The sequence below is a fragment of the Heterodontus francisci genome, unplaced genomic scaffold (assembly GCF_036365525.1).
Source record: "Heterodontus francisci isolate sHetFra1 unplaced genomic scaffold, sHetFra1.hap1 HAP1_SCAFFOLD_2360, whole genome shotgun sequence".
NCBI lineage: Eukaryota > Metazoa > Chordata > Chondrichthyes > Heterodontiformes > Heterodontidae > Heterodontus > Heterodontus francisci.
In genome coordinates, this window is record NW_027140607.1 from 1303 (window position 1) to 17268 (window position 15966).

General features: G+C 46.2%; 1 protein-coding gene across 1 annotated transcript; it reads left to right on the plus strand.

Moving 5' to 3' along the window:
- Positions 1-251: 251 nt before the first annotated feature.
- Positions 252-15182, plus strand: LOC137360245 (SOSS complex subunit B2-like). The gene is made up of 6 exons (XM_068025754.1): positions 252-664; positions 3146-3284; positions 4591-4662; positions 5751-5835; positions 6939-7005; positions 8992-15182. Exons 1-6 carry the CDS (start codon positions 586-588, stop codon positions 9183-9185), a joined length of 636 nt encoding a protein of 211 aa, XP_067881855.1. The 5' UTR covers positions 252-585; the 3' UTR covers positions 9186-15182.
- Positions 15183-15966: the final 784 nt, after the last annotated feature.

Sequence of the window (15966 nt, forward strand, 5' to 3'; positions counted from 1 at the left end):
TTAGTTGGAATGCAGCACATTAGTGGTGCCCTCCTCTTGTAGTGATGTTGTCAATAATCCAGGCGAGGGACAGTATCAAACGGCATGGCACCTCGAACCGCGGTAGCCCAGTCACCGCTCACACGCCGGAGCTCGGGTCTTTCCGGTAACACTCGGGCGGTGAAGGCACCAAAGGATGTCCCGCCCCTGTCCACCAGCGTTTGGTCGGAAACGCGGCCATCCAGGCAGGAGGTGAAGGCGGAGTCCGATTTCTGATTGGTCAGAGATGCTGCCTGTCAGAGGTTGTTCCGGAGGCGAGTGAGAGGGAGTGAGAGTTGAAGTGATCGTGTTATCGGGGAAATTGGTGGCGTTAGGCATTGGGGGAGAGAAGTAGAGCAACATCTGAGGCCTCAGTCACCTCATGCAGTGTTTACAGTGGCTCTGGGGGGAGGGTTTGTGGATTTATTTTGTAGGAGGAAGAGTTGGTCCTTCCCTGTAAGCTCAGCCAGTGATTTGCATGTGTTCTTCTGAGTCTGACCCTTTCAACTTGTTGGCTCAAGTTTGTAGCTGCAGAATAATTCAGATTCTGTATGTGTGGGAGAGAGGATGTCAAACGACACTTACGTGAAGGATATCAAAGCTGGTTTAAAAAACCTGAATCTCCTCTTTATTGTTCTGGAAATAGGTAAGTGAAGGAAATAATTTTTTTCATATTTCTCTTCCCCCCCCCCCCCCCCAACGGTATCTCAGAATGACAGAATTGTTACAGCACAGAAGGAGGCCATTCAGCCCGTCCTGTTTGCGCTGGTTCTCTGAAAGAGCAGTTTACCTAGTGCTATTCTGCTTTCTCCCCATAGCCCTGCACATTCTTCCTTTTCAGATAACAAACCAATTCCCTCTTGAATGGCTCGATTGAATCTGCCTCTACCACACTCTCAGGCAGCGCAATCCAGACCCTAATCACTCGCTGTGTGAAAACGTTTTTCCTCATGTCACCATTACTTCTTTTGCCCCCTCGTCCTCAATCATTTCACCAATTTCTCTCTATCTACTCTGTCCAGATCCCTCAGGATTTTAAACACCTCTATCAAATCACCACTCAGCCTTCTCTTCTCCAAGAAAAATAGTTCTAACTTCTCCAATCTATCTTCATAACTGAAGTTCCTCATCCCTGGAACCATTCTCGTGAATCTTTTCTGTACTCTCTCTAATGCCCTCACCTCTTTCCTAAAGTTTAGTGCCCAGGTAGCGAGGCCTGGACAACGTATGCCAGCCAAGAGCGACGTCTCAATTCATTCCATCTTCGCTGCCTTCGGAGAATACTTGGCATCAGGTGGCAGGACTATATCTCCAACACAGAAGTCCTTGAAGCGGCCAACATCCCCAGCTTATACACACTACTGAGTCAGCGGCGCTTGAGATGGCTTGGCCATGTGAGCCGCATGGAAGATGGCAGGATCCCCAAAGACACATTGTACAGCGAGCTCGCCACTGGTATCAGACCCACCGGCCGTCCATGTCTCCGTTATAAAGACGTCTGCAAACGCGACATGAAATCGTGTGACATTGATCACAAGTCGTGGGAGTCAGTTGCCAGCATTCGCCAGAGCTGGCGGGCAGCCATAAAGACAGGGCTAAATTGTGGCGAGTCGAAGAGACTTAGTAGTTGGCAGGAAAAAAGACAGAGGCGCAAGGGGAGAGCCAACTGTGCAACAGCCCCAACAAACAAATTTCTCTGCAGCACCTGTGGAAGAGCCTGTTACTCCAGAATTGGCCTTTATAGCCACTCCAGGCGCTGCTTCACAAACCACTGACCACCTCCAGGCGCATATCCATTGTCTATCGAGATAAGGAGGCCCAAAAGAAAGAAAAAGAAAAGAAGTGCCCAGGAATGGACGCAATACTCCAGTTGAGACCGAACCAGTGTTTTATACAAATTTAACACAACTTCCTTGCTTTTGTACTCTATGCCCCTATTAATAAAGCCGAGGACGTTGTGTGTTTTATTAACCGCGCTCTCAACCTGTCCTGCCGCCTTCAATAACTTATACACGTTTACACCCAGGTCCCTCTGCTCTTGCACACCCTTTAGAATTGTACCCTTTATTTTATACTGTCTCTCTGCATTCTTCCTACCAAAATGAATCCCCATGCTTCTCTGCATTAACATTTAATCTGCTGCTTGTCCACCCATTTCACCAACTTGTCTATTTCCTTTTGAAGTTCTGCACTATGTTCCTCACAGTTCACAATGCTTCCAAGTTTCATATCATCTGCAAACTTTGAAATTGTGCCCTGTACACCAAGGTCTGGGTCATTAATATATATCTGGAAAAGCAAGGGTCCCAACACTGATCCCTGGGGAACTCCAGTACAAACCTTCCTCCAGCCTGAAAAACATCCATTAACCACTACTCTTTGTTTCCTGTCACTAAGCCAATTTCATATCCATGTTGCTACTGTCCCTTTTATTCCATGAGCTACAAGTTTGCTCACAAGTCTGTTGTGTGGCACTGTATCAAACACCTTTTGGAAGTCCATGTACACCACATCAACAGCATTGCCCTCATCAACCCTCTCTGTTAACTCCAGCAAGTTAGTTAAACACGATTTACCCTTGAATCCATGCTGGCTTTCCTTAATTAACCTGCGTTTGCCCAAGTGATAATTCAGGACAAAATTAATAATGGTTGCTAGAAGCTTCCCCATCACTGATCACAGATAAATCCAATCCTGTCTTTTCTCGATGGACGTTTTAGCAGGATGATGATAGATTTGTTGAAATTAACAAACTCTGAGCATACCACCAGTTGAGACTAGGATCTTTCCACCCTTCGTTGCCCTGAGTAGGCATTTAAGGTCAACTGCATAGTGTGACACTGCAGTCACATGTAAGCAAGACCTCGTAGGGGTAGCAAGTTCCCTTCCTTGTATGGTATTAATGAACTGGTTTGGGGAACCCAAAGTTGTTTGTCCAGATGCCTGTAATTTCATTTTTGGGGAGAAAAGAAGTTCCCTGTTTGCACCCTTGGTTGGGAATGGTGCAGGAAGTCAGAAGCAGGAGAGAAAATAAATGGAATTTTGAAGAAAAACATCCCTGGCATGTGTTTTAAGTCCTCGTGTGAATGCTGCTGGGTTGTCTGTCATTGTGTTTCTTGTTCTTTAGGACGAGTGACCAAAACGAAGGATGGACACGAAGTCAGGACATGTAAAGTGGCTGATAAAACCGGCAGCATCAACATATCTGTGTGGGATGATGTGGGAAGTCTGATTCAGGCTGGAGATATCATCCGATTGACCAGAGGGTAACTCGCTTTGTTTAACAAGACCTGATAAAGCTGGAGCAAACATTTGCTATACTATGAATGCTAATCATTGTTATAGTGCAGGCTTTATTCGTCTCCTCCTCAACTAGTTGACACCTGTTGGACTAACACTTCAAAGGGTATCGGGTGCCCCTTCTAGCTCACCTGAGTGCCAGAATTTTTTTGTTACCTGAATCTGGGCAATGGAGGCAAGGCTGCATTTACTGCCCATTCCTCATTCTCCTGAGATGGTTGTGGGCCTTCTCCTTGGGCTGCTGTAGTGCTTGTCGTCATGGTGCTCCCCCAGTTATTTGTGTTGAGCCTGGACTGAGTATCAGCAGGTTAACCAACTGTAACGGGCGTTGCAGGCAAGTGTGATCCTGTCCTCACCTGATAGCCATACTAGCACCTTCCAACAGGGTTTGCTGGTTAATGGGATCCCCGACCAACTTCCCTTTCCCCTCTTTAAACCAGGGGTTCTGAGGCTTGTTATAGAATCCCAACATTACCTGAGATCAGCCACAGACTGGGAATCAGACCTGGTCTGTATAGCTTAGTGCTATACTAGCCACTGCTATGATCAAGCCATCACGAGAGCTCTTGTTTTCAGTTATTTGAAGAGTCACAAACAACCTTACTTGTTTCATACAGGGCCTAGTTGAGTCACTCCCAGCTCCTGCCTTCCCCATAATCCTAGAGTCAAATATATTTGAATAATGACTGTCCTGTGAAATGGGAGATAAAATTCACACATCTGCAAGATGAGGACATTTGTCCATTGGTGTTGGTTTGTTCACCCCTCAAAATAAAAGTGCCTATGTTGGATGTACAGTGCCAATGCCCAGCAGAGATGATGTCACAAGATCATGATAATTATGGATGAGGAAGGCCATTCAACCTTTCTCAGTTCATCAATCCAAAGACCCTAACGCCTCCTCTCCCTCCTATTGTCGCATTGAATTGTTTGTTAAATTATTCTGGGGGTTTTGCTTCCACAACACTATGTGGGGGAATATTCCACATATTGATTGCCCTGTGTGAAGGAGGATCTCCTCATATCACTCCAGCCTGAAAGGTGAAAGGACAGTATGAAAGCCACTTTGTCTGTGATTTAATAGTGGTCACCCCTCCCATGCGCCATTGACATGGCCTAAGATTCAGAGCCCTCTGTGTTAGCTGGTTCTGGCCCCATCCCGCCAGCTCGACTCGGCAGCAAACTGGTGGCATAAATGGTTTTGAACGGAGAAAGTTTCAGATTTTAGGACAAATGATTAATTTTATAGAACATCTGTGTTGTCTCTCGCAGATATGCCTCGATTTGGAAAGGATGTCTGACACTCTACACAGGGAGAGGAGGAGACCTCCAGAAAGTAGGAGAGTAAGTTGTCTGCCTTAATACTGGGAAATGTCATCTGGGTTCCTGCTGTGCTCCTTTGGTTGCCTCCCTCTGATCTAATGGTTTGGATAAACTTTGGGAAGTTTCAGCAAGTGCTGATACATATTGAAGCTTCAATGTAGAGTCAATAGAGAGGTTGGAAGTGGGTTTGTATTCACCAGCAGCCTACTCACCTGGTTGCTGATCTCAGTTGGGTTATTGGAGGGAGGTGCCATTTCCCCACAGGAAGGGGAAGGGTTATTGGGAAGGCGGGGGGTGGGGATGCTGTAATGGTCAGGTTGCACTTGTGCACTTCCAGCAATCGGCTTGAGCAGAGCTGGTGTCATAGCCTAGAAAACCCAGACAAAGGGAAGGTGAACGAAAGGTGCCTTCTGTTTTAAAATGGGGACATACTCTCTTCCAGAAGAAAACCTGTCACTTTTTTCTCCTATTTTGTCCTGTGATACCCCTTGGACAAATCTGTATCATTTCCCAGCAGGGACACCCCTCTCCCCAGTTCGGTGCCCAAAGGCTGCAAAAATGAGCTTATTTGGGAGATTCTGTACTGATGAGAATTTTTTTTTTTAACGCAGCGAATTGTTGTGATCTGGAACACGCTGCCCGAAAGGGCGGTGGAAGCAGATTCAATAGTAACTTTCAAAAGGGGAATTGGATAAATACTGGAAGGGTAGAAAATTGGAGGGCAAGGTAAAAGCTAATAGACAGGCAGCCTTTCAAATCTCTGCACTTCTGAGGAGGGTAGAGTTCACTTTACTGACACAGAAGCTGATTGTAGTGTTCCAACAATTGACCTATCTCCTCACTCAATAGAGACCAGGAGTCAGTGCTGTTTTTAGGTCACCCATGAAGAGGCGCTCCATGGTGGCTCTAGGTGACTGGTCTACTAGTTTTGACAGCTGTGGCTCAGTGGGTAGCACTCTCCCCTTTGACTCAGAAGGTTGTGAGTTCAAGTCCCACTTCCAAGGACTGCATTGGACTGAAAACTGGTGGATGGGCTGAGACAGTGGGCGTGCACTGTGCAAGCGTGCAAGATTATAGCGACATGTAATAACTTCTGTGCTCCATTTCAGGTTTTGTATGCAGTATTCAGAAGTGCCGAATTTCAGTGACCCCAATCCTGAGTATATGTCCCAGGCATCTTCACAGAACAAACCTGTAAGTCTGACCTTTCGGGTCAGGTTGCTGCTGTTTTCATTCAATGCCTCCCCTGCCATTATGGGTTACATTTCTGCAGGTGGTGTCAGTGGCAACATTCCCTTTTTTGTTACCTTGCCAGTTTTCTCACCTTGCCTCCTCTCCTGGAGGTGTTGATGTTTTGCTGGATTACAGGTCAACAGGTGCATCCCCACCTCGCCCAAGTTCCATTTGTCGCCTGCGGGTCTGCCTATTCAACCACAGGGCAGTAGGAAGGGGAAACCTCTCAGCTGAGGCTAAGCCTTTTGTTGCCTGATGGCCACACACCCACCATTCCAGCAGAGGTCACTGGTGAGCAATCAGGCATGACAACCCTGACTGATTACCCCTCCCTAATCTGGATGCCAAGGCCAACTGTAGCACTGCTAACCTCACTTCCTGTTGCAATCAGCTAACTCAGCACAGGCCTGTGGTGGAAGCTGGGCTCCTCCTGGTGTGTATGACATGGTTTCAGTGCATCTGTATCCCAATGCCATCAGGCACACACTGTCACCAGGGCTGAGTGCGGCAGTCGTAAAATCTTCTGGGTTGCAGGGGCAGATTTGGGGAGATGCTGAGTGGGCGACTCTTGCATATTCCACCCAGCAACCTGCCATTGAATGCTTTTGATGGAGCTTGTGGAACAGCTTGTGTTGTACCTGGTGAGAGAAAATGCAGTTAATTTTACGTGATTAAACTACTGAATCGGTTTTCAGTTGTCAATTGAGATGAGGTTTATTGTCTTTCCCAGGAGATTACATTACTGCGAGGCTGAGGGTGACCCCTAAATGGAGGGTGTTCAGTCACGATGCTCTGCGATGTGGGGCAGGCTTGATGGTTCAACTGGTCTATTCCTGCCACTCAGTTTTGTATGTTTGTAGATTGTGTGTTTGGTGGGGGGGTAGAGCAGGACAGTGAGATGGATAATGGGGGGATGGTGGTGGTGGTAGTAGGAGAGGAAGACAAAACCCCAAGCTGGTGATCTGTGTAATGAGAGCGCAGTGGAAAGAATTCCAGTAGCTAATTATGTAAGTATGTTTCTGAATGAGCCAGTTAAACCTGAGCACTGTTTCCTTCTTTTTAAGACCCCGGCTGAACAAGGTAGTACTTCTACAACTGTCCCAGTGACTTCAACAGCCTCTGTGACTACTGGTGAGTACCTGCATTAAAGGACCCACAGTATTCCACACTGTTGGAGGGGGCAGTACTCGGGGAGCGCTGCACTGTCAGAGATGCCATCCTTTAGATAAGATGTTAAACCAAAGCCCCGTCTGGCGCCTTGGGTGGACATGAAAGATCCCACGGCCACTATTTTGAAGAAGAGCAGGGGGAATTCTCTCCGGTGTCCTGGGGCCAATATTTATCCCTCAACCAACATCACTAAAACAGATGATCCGGTCATTTACATTGTTGCTCTTTGTGGGAGCTTGCTGTGCGCAAATTGGCTGCTGTATTTCTTCCATTACAATGGTCACTACGCTTCAAAAGTACTTCATTGGCTGTGAAGTGCTTTCGCATGTCCTGAGGTCATGAAAGGCGCTATAGAAATGCAAGTCTGTCCAGCAAACCCTACAGACATCAGGAAATTACTGTCAATTCTTCTAATTGTTGGCATAACTCATCAAAGTATTAATGCACTGCTGTATGATACTGGAGACTATGTAAAGCAACTGCTTAAAAAGTAAATGTAATCTTTGCTCGTTTACTTGCAAGTCTGGTTCCCTCAACCAACATCACTGAAAACAGATTCTCTGGTCATTGTCAAACTGTTGTTTGTGGGAGCTTGCTGTGCGCAAATTGGCTGCCATATTTCCAACATTACTCCAGTGACAACACTTCAGAAGTATTTAATTGGCTGTAAAGTGCTTTGGGACATCATGCGGTGGTGAAAAACACTATATAAATGCAAGTCTTGCTTCCCTCTTTATTTACTGCTTTTTCATCTGCGACCTGGATTGGATTCCAGCTCAGACTGAGGGGGCTGTAAGGTTTCAATATGAAATGTATTTGGACAGTCAGTCTGGTTCTGAGTGGGCACTATGTTGGCAATCTCACTCAGACAGGCCATAGAATAGCTGGTGTGGGAAAACAGAATGATGTCACCCAGGTGCAGTAGGGCTTGGGGTTTTGGCACGTTGGCTGTTTTGGTTCCGCAGCTGCCTGTGCTATGCCTAACTTGAGTGATGAGTCGAAAAAAGTGTTCCACTTCCTTGTATTGGCATGTTTTACTTGAGCGCAAAGTTCACCTGAAAAAATGGGTGGGGGCTGCTCTGCTAATGGGCAAGCTCCTGTAGCTGCGAAGCCCTTGAGCTCTCTGGTCTCTTGTGTAAAAGTGAATCCGTGCCAGGCAATGGGAGAGGGTTCCACACGTGACTGTGTGATGTGTGAAGCTGTGTTGCTCATATCCTGTGTGAACTTTTTGTGGATTAATGCAGAACTTTGAGGTACAGCTGCATCCGGCTTGTGTATTCCTGGCATACACCTCAAGGTGCCAGCCAGCCATGCTTGTGTTGCTGTCCTGGCAGAGGGCTGGCAGACTGGGCACATCTGTTGCACAGAGTATGGTCTTGGCGTGGAGTAAGCTGGCTTCTGGCCCAGTGGCTTTGCATTGTGCTGAGTCCAGGAAAAAATGCTCTGCAATTTCTCTGTAGACTCGTGACACTGGGTACAAGAAGTTTTGCTCCCTGCTCCTAACATCCCTCACATTGCTGACCAAGCACAAAAAAGAAATGCCTAATGGATTCTAAAATTGCTGGCATTCAGCAGCTTTATGTATTAGCTGGATGTTCACCAAGCACTAAAGTGTTGATGGAGGCAGCTTTCGAGTTCTGCTTCACTCAGTCTTTGAACTGGCCTATGTTGAGGAGGAAAGCACTGAGCAGAAAGCCCTCAGCAGGATGGAGGGCAGAGTTGCAATTGGATGATCTTAGGCAGTCACCAAGAGCTGCCAACTCTGTACCAGCCATGGGAGCAAACTAAATGCCTTCCTCTCACACTGACAGGTAGTTAGGGGTGGGGTGTTTGGGGGCTGGGGGAGGGGGGGGAGGAGAAAGTTGCCCAAATCACCCATAAAGGGAAACCTTTCTCACTTGCGACGTTGTTGTTATTTGGTTTTGTTCCTTGTTCCCGTCGCTCCAGGTAACGACAGTCTGAATGCTGCTGGCTCAGGTGGAGCTTCCTCCAGCAACACGAATCATCAGCCACCACCAGCAGGTGGAAGAGGCAATGGACGCGGCCCAGGGAATAACCAGACAGTGGCCACATCCAGCTCCACCCCGGCAACCACCACCCTTAGCAATGGAAGGGATCCACGGCGGGTACCAAAGCGATGATTTTCTGAACTTTTAATTTTTCATTTTCTTAACTTTCCTTTTTGATAACCTGTAGAAGCGGCATCAAAGTGATATTGTTTTTACAAACTACATCTCATCCTTCACCCCTGGGCTCCTTAAGATTACCACTTTGAGACATTTGGAATCATGTCCGTTGACAAGATGTTTCAGTCCTCTTTTTTTTTCCCCCCCAACTTCCTGATTGTCTGGTTTAATAGGGCACTATCTGAATAATGTCCTTTAAAACACTTTCACGGTGGCTAATACATCTGACAATTCAAATGCATTTGGTCCAAGTCAGATGAATGCAGCTTTCATGGGGGGCGAGGGGGTGGTGTTGATGCTGAAGATGGCTGGTCCTAAATGGCGAGCGACATTGCATGGCAGGGGTGAAACGCTCTGACATCCTTACTCTTCGTGAACGCTGTCTTGTACCAACGTGAACAAATCTGCTGCAAGGCTCAGTTGGGGATCGTCGCCGATTAAAGGTGGGTTTTCTTCCTCCCTGCAGCTCAGTGTGTAATTAAACCATCACTTGGCCATTTAACTGTGCAACCAGCCCACGACTGGATCAAATCCACTTTTTATTATCATGAAAAAGGGTTTGTGTATTCAGCTGAATTGCTGCCTCTCAATGGCTCAGAAAGTGGGATACCTGGACATTTCATGGTGTCTCAATGCTCTCTTGTTTATATGGGAACAGGCATTTTGTGCACCATTTCCACCCCCCCCCACCCCCCCACAATATCACAGCAGAGGGAATTTGACACGAAGCAGGCCCCCCCTCACCTCAATGAAATGTATTTGTATTTTGGAAAATCCTGTCACCATTGGGTGTGTGCAAAGATTCCTTTTGTTTTTTTCTGTCCTGAAGGTGTTGTGTCCTTGCTGGGGTACAGTCCCAGAGGCCCTTCAGTACCTCACGCAAGCACCATTTGAGCCTTAATGGTGAATTTTGGCAGCCTCTTTGACTGCAGGGTGCATCACAGCTGAGCTGAATGTACGTGTGTGTATATATATATATATATATATATATATATATATACACACACACACACACACACATACATACATACATACATACATACACACGCGCACGCACACACGCACACACATACACATACACACACTCTGGGCAGTTCCCCACCCCTGCCCTCCCAAACACTCCCTCTCTCTGTCTAACCTAGGTGTGGAAGCCATTTTTAGCCATTGGCTCAACCACCTCCCTACAGTCCGGGGATCAACAGTGGAACCTGCCCGGTGTGCATGGCTCAGCGAGAGGTACCACGGAGCCTCTTTCTCTCTCTCCCTATGTGGAAGTTTGTAACTCTGACTTCCAATCTTGGGCCATTCCCAGCACAGCTTGATTGAATTGTTGGCTTGAACCTCATTTCTAGCCAAGTATCTGTAGTTCGGGCTGTACTTGGAAACATTTTGGGTTTAAAATCCTCGTCCAGACTGCTGTGAGCAGGTTTACTTTGTATTTTCTTTTTATGGCCAGCATGGACTGGAATGAAGTCAGTGTTTGAATCTGCCTCAAAGCTTTTCGAGCCAGCCCAGTACACACATCCTAGAACTGTTTGGAACAGATATTTCACAACAATGTGTGTGTGGGGTGTGTGTGTTTGTATATTGAATCTTTTAGTCCGAACAGGTGTGGTTCATGTTCTTCTCTGGAGCCTGATAGCTTAATGCATTTCAGCCAGTGATTTTGGGGTTGAGTTGGGGGAAGGGGAGTGAGAGGTGAAGCCCCTGCATACTCTTAAATTTTATTTTATTGCATGTTAGTGCGACACATGGTACCTAGGAGACCAGATTGAGCAATGTTCCTCATCCCTTTATCATCTTGCCTTGCTGTTGCACATTTATACAATGGCACTCTCTCTTGGTTCTCTCATTTCTTGTTGTAAATAATAATATGAAGGCCCCTCTTGTCATACCAGTAAGTATGAGATGGGCCAAAAATTGGCAGTCTCCTGTGAGTTGCTGTTTTTTTATATCAGTCAGCTGTGGCTCTGTGGGTTGCACTCTCACCTCTGAGTCAGAAGGTTGTGGGTTCAAGTTCCTACTCCGGAGACTTGAGCACAAATTCTAGGCTGACCTTCTTGGTGCAATACTGAGGAGTGCTGCACTGTTGGCGGGTCCTTCTTTTCGATGAGATGTTAAACTGAAGCCCCATCTGCCCCCTCGGGTGGCCATAAAAGATCCCAATGCACTAATTTGAAGAAGTTGCGGGGGGGGTGGGGCGGGGGTTGATGTTGGGGAGTTCTCCCCAGTGTCCTGCACCCATACTCATCCCTCAATCAACATCACTAAAATAAAACAGATTAACTAGTCACCTTGCTGTTTGTGGGAGCTTGCTGTCTGCAAATTGGCTGCTGCGTTTCCTGCATTACAACAGTGACCACACTTCAGAAGTACTTCATTGGCTGTAAAGAGCTTTGGAGGTTGTGAAAGGTGCTATATAAATGCAAGCCTTTTCTATCTCTTTTCTCTCTCCTCCTCCTTTGTGACAGAAGGAATTTGAGTACTGGAGAACTAGGGAGCAGGGGAGTTGAGAGTGTTGTGTCTTATCACAGTTGCAATTATCATCAAGCTTTGATATTCCTGATAATCATCTCTGCTTGTGTTTCATTTTGCGGGGGCCGGGGTGGGGGAGTAAATCAAATTAATGGTGGGTATGTTTTCTATCTGTATATTAATGATTTGGGTGTAAATGTAGGGGGTATAATCAAGAAGCTTGCAGCCGACACAAAGATTGGCCGTGTGGTAGATAGCGAGGAGGATAGCTGTAGTCTGCAGGAAGATATTGATGGTCTGGTCAGATGGGCAGAAAAGTGGCGAATGGTATTCAACTTGGAGAAGTGTGAGGTGATGCATTTGGGGAGGTCAAACAAGGCAAAGGAATACATGATTAATGGGAAAATACTGAGAAGTGTAGAGGAAGTGAGGGACCTTGAAGTGAATGTCCACAGATCTCTGAAGGTAGCAGGACAGGTCGATAAGGTGGTTAAGAAGGCATATGGAATCCTTTCCTTTATTAGCCGAGGTATAGAATAGAAGAGCAGGGAGGTTATGCTGGAACTGTATAAATCATTGGTTAGGCTGCAACTTGAGTACTGTGTGCAGTTCTGGTCACCTCATTACAGAAAGGATGTAACTGCACTAGAGAGGGTATGGAGTCATAGAGAGATACAGCACTGAAACAGGCCCTTCGGCGCACTGAGTCTGTGCCAACCAACAACCACCCATTTATACTAATCCTACATTAATCCCATATTCCCACCATTCTCCTACCACCTACCTACACTTGGGGGGGGGCAATTTACAATGGCCAATTTACCTATCATAGAGGAGATTTACGAGGATGTTGCCAGGACTGGAAAAATGCAGCTCTGAGGAAAGATTGGATAGACCGGGTTGTTCTCCTTGGAACAGAGAAGGCTGAGGGGAAATCTGATTGAAATGTACAAAATTTTGAGGGGCCTGGACAGAGTGGAGGTGAAGGGTCTATTCACCTTAGCAGAGAGGCAGTGACGAGGGGGCATAGATTTAAAGTGATTGGTAGAAAAATTAGAGGGGAGATGAGGAAAATCTTTTTCACTCAAAGGGTGGTGATGGTCTGGAACTCACTGCCTGAAAGAGTAGTTGAGGCAGAGACCCTCAACTCATTCAAAAGGAGTCTGGATATGCACCTCAAGTGCTATAATCTGCAGGGCTAAGGACCAAATGCTGGAAGGTAATATTAGATTAGATTAGAGATACAGCACTGAAACAGGCCCTTCGGCCCACCGAGTCTGTGCCGACCATCAACCACCCATTTTTATACTAATCCTACACTAATCCCATATTCCTACCAAACATCCCCACCTGTCCCTATATTTCCCTACCACCTACCTATACTAGTGACAATTTATAATGGCCAATTTACCTACCAACCTGCAAGTCTTTTGGCAGGAAACCGGAGCACCCGGAGAAAACCCACGCAGACACAGGGAGAACTTGCAAACTCCACACAGGCAGTACCCAGAATCGAACCCGGGTCCCTGGAGCTGTGAGGCTGCGGTGCTAACCACTGCGCCACTGTGCCGCCCCAATAGGTAGATCATTTTCCGGCCAGCACAGACGCGATGGGCCAAGTGGCCTCTTTCTGTGCCTTAAACTTTCTATGATTCTATCTCCTTAAATGTCTTTCAGTAAACTTGTCAAGGCCTCCCCCCTGCCCAGCTCCCATTATGTCATTGTCTTTGTACCATTATGTATGTTTTCCATTTGCAATACTTGCATTCTGTAGCCGAACAAGTCCTTTTCATACACCATTTTGTTTTTAAGTGCCAACAGTGGAGACATCTTTACACAAGCTAGGGTGAGGGACCATCTGTATCCAATGCTGGTCTCAGACATGTGGCTTGTAATCAGTTATTGATCATAGAGACCATCTTTTGTAATAGCTATACAAGTAGAACGCTGTGCAATCTATAGTTTTAATGGATTTGTGGATTTTTATGGATTGTCCTGGGTTAATATTTATCCCTCAACCAACATCACTGAAAGATCAACTGCTCATTATCACATTGCTGTTTGTGGGAGCTTGCTGTGTGAAAATTGGCTACTGCATTTCCCTGCATTAAATCAGTGACTACACTTCAAAAGTACTTTATTGGCTGTAAAGGGCTTTGGGACATCCTGAGGTTTGAAAAGGTGTTTTGAAATGCAAGTCTTTCCTTGTTCCACTGCTGGGTAAGGATGTTATCTGGTGCTGAGAAAGCAATACTCTGCTAGCTGTGGTTAAATTTGAAAGAATTTGGGGTTATTGCAGCAGTACCAGAAACTACTACTTCGAGGCCACTTTGTTTAGATAATGTCAGGAAATGGAGAATATTGTTTTTTTCAAAAATCCTTCTCCCTTAGATAACCTCTGACATTGGAGCAATGCAGCCAAGTCCAGTGCTATCCTCGTGATATCTACACGCATGCAGTTTCCAGCCGTCTGGTCACTGTCTGACTTTTCTTTCTCCCCACTGAGTTCAGAGGATAAGTGCAACCTTCCCCTACTGTCACATCAGTCAACATTAGTTAACACAGCATACATAGACCAGGATTCTGAAACTGGGATCTTCCTAATCGATCTACCTCAGTGTCACACCAGGCAGTGAATTTACCAAGTGAGCTACCAGCATTTTTTTTTTTGGTTTGATTTGTTTGTTTAGGAATTGCCAGATGAGTAAGATCTCCATTTGTTGCACTGTCACCCCAGTGGCAGAAGTATCAGAGCATGCAATACAATACGGCAGCAACCAATGTAGGCACAACATGTTAGTTTTAAAAAATTCATTCATGGGATGTGGGCGACGCTGGCCAGGCCAGCATTTATTGCCTATCCCTAATTGCCCTTGAGAAGGTGGTGGTGAGCTGCCTTCTTGAACCGCTGCAGTCCGTGTGGGGTAGGTACACCCACAGTGCTGTTAGGAAGGGAGTTCCAGGATTTTGACTCCGTGACAGTGAAGGAACGGCGATATAGTTCCAAGTCAGGATGTGTGAGGCTTGGAGGGGAACTTGCAGGTGGTGGTGTTCCCATGCATCTGATACCCTGGTCCTTCTAGTTGGTAGAGGTTGTGGGTTTGGAAGGTGCTGTCTAAGGAGCCTTGGTGAGTTACTGCTCAATGGTGCCACTCAGTGGTAAGACTGCACTAATGTAATGTTTCACAGTAAACGTCAATTCAAAAGAGGATTTTCTGCTGGTCAGAACAGTGGGATTGTGACCTCTGTTGGTTGACAGCTAACGTACACCCTGAACACATGGTATCAGTTACTTTTAAAGGTTTCTTAATTTTTCTTATTGCTGATTGCCAACAATAATGTCAGTTGTTAATGTGCCTGGATGAGCACTATGTAATTATTGAATTAGGATGGATTGGCTGTGTGTACTGTCTACACCTCACCATGTTGCATCATACCAATTTGCCACAAATGCTATTAATAAATGCTCCTTTTGAACTATTGTGTTTTGTTTTATTTTATCGAATTCCTATTTTTTTAAAAAGTTGTTTAAAAAAAAAAAAACAATTGTAAGGACAGATAAAAGACATGGCTGACTGGAGCCAGCATTGGACTCCCAACATTTATCTTTGACACCAAGCTGTGGCAGCAATCTCCGGGACACTCGCATGGTCAGTGCTTGAATTGCATGGAGGGCAGATATAAGGCTACATAAAGACGAACAAAGGAAGAAAAGCGCAAGGCTTTGGGGATAGGGAGAGAGCTGCAAGCATGCCCTGAGCGCTCTCCTTCCTCTTCCCTCTTCTCCCCTCCAACCCTCATTCCCTCCAGGTTCTATACTTCTGTGAATGCATTTTGAACCCTTCGCAAGGAGGTGAGAGAGAGAGAGCAGCCTAGTGCTTCTTTCTCTGTATTCTTTTCAGAGAGACAGAGTGGGATTTAAGTTCACAGTAAAAGGTTTCCTATATTATAATGGTGACTATACTTCAAAAGGTAGTTCATTGGCTGTAAAGTGCTTTGGGATGCCCTGAAAGCCACTACATAAATGCAAGTCTGTCTTTCTCCCTTTAATCGAAGGGAGCGCAGCAGCAGAAGGCAGGTAGGAGTCAATGATTCTTTACACCAAGATCTCTGTCTCATGGGGAAGATGCTAGTCGAGGTTGGGTGCTATCCAATGAGACCCGAGCCTACATTCACAGCTAGTTACTGTGTGAGGGCTGGCAAGAGTGACAGTCATAAATCAGACAGTGATGGGGGTAGAATGGATTGAGCCATGTATTTG

Excerpts from the sequence above, each read along its gene's own strand:
- LOC137360245 (XM_068025754.1), top strand. The coding sequence starts at position 586 with ATGTCAAACGACACTTACGTGAAGGATATCAAAGCTGGTTTAAAAAAC. Across the intron at positions 665-3,145 it reads CTTTATTGTTCTGGAAATAG|GACGAGTGACCAAAACGAAG; the intron begins GTAAGTGAAGGA and ends CTTGTTCTTTAG. Across the intron at positions 3,285-4,590 it reads ATCATCCGATTGACCAGAGG|ATATGCCTCGATTTGGAAAG; the intron begins GTAACTCGCTTT and ends TGTCTCTCGCAG.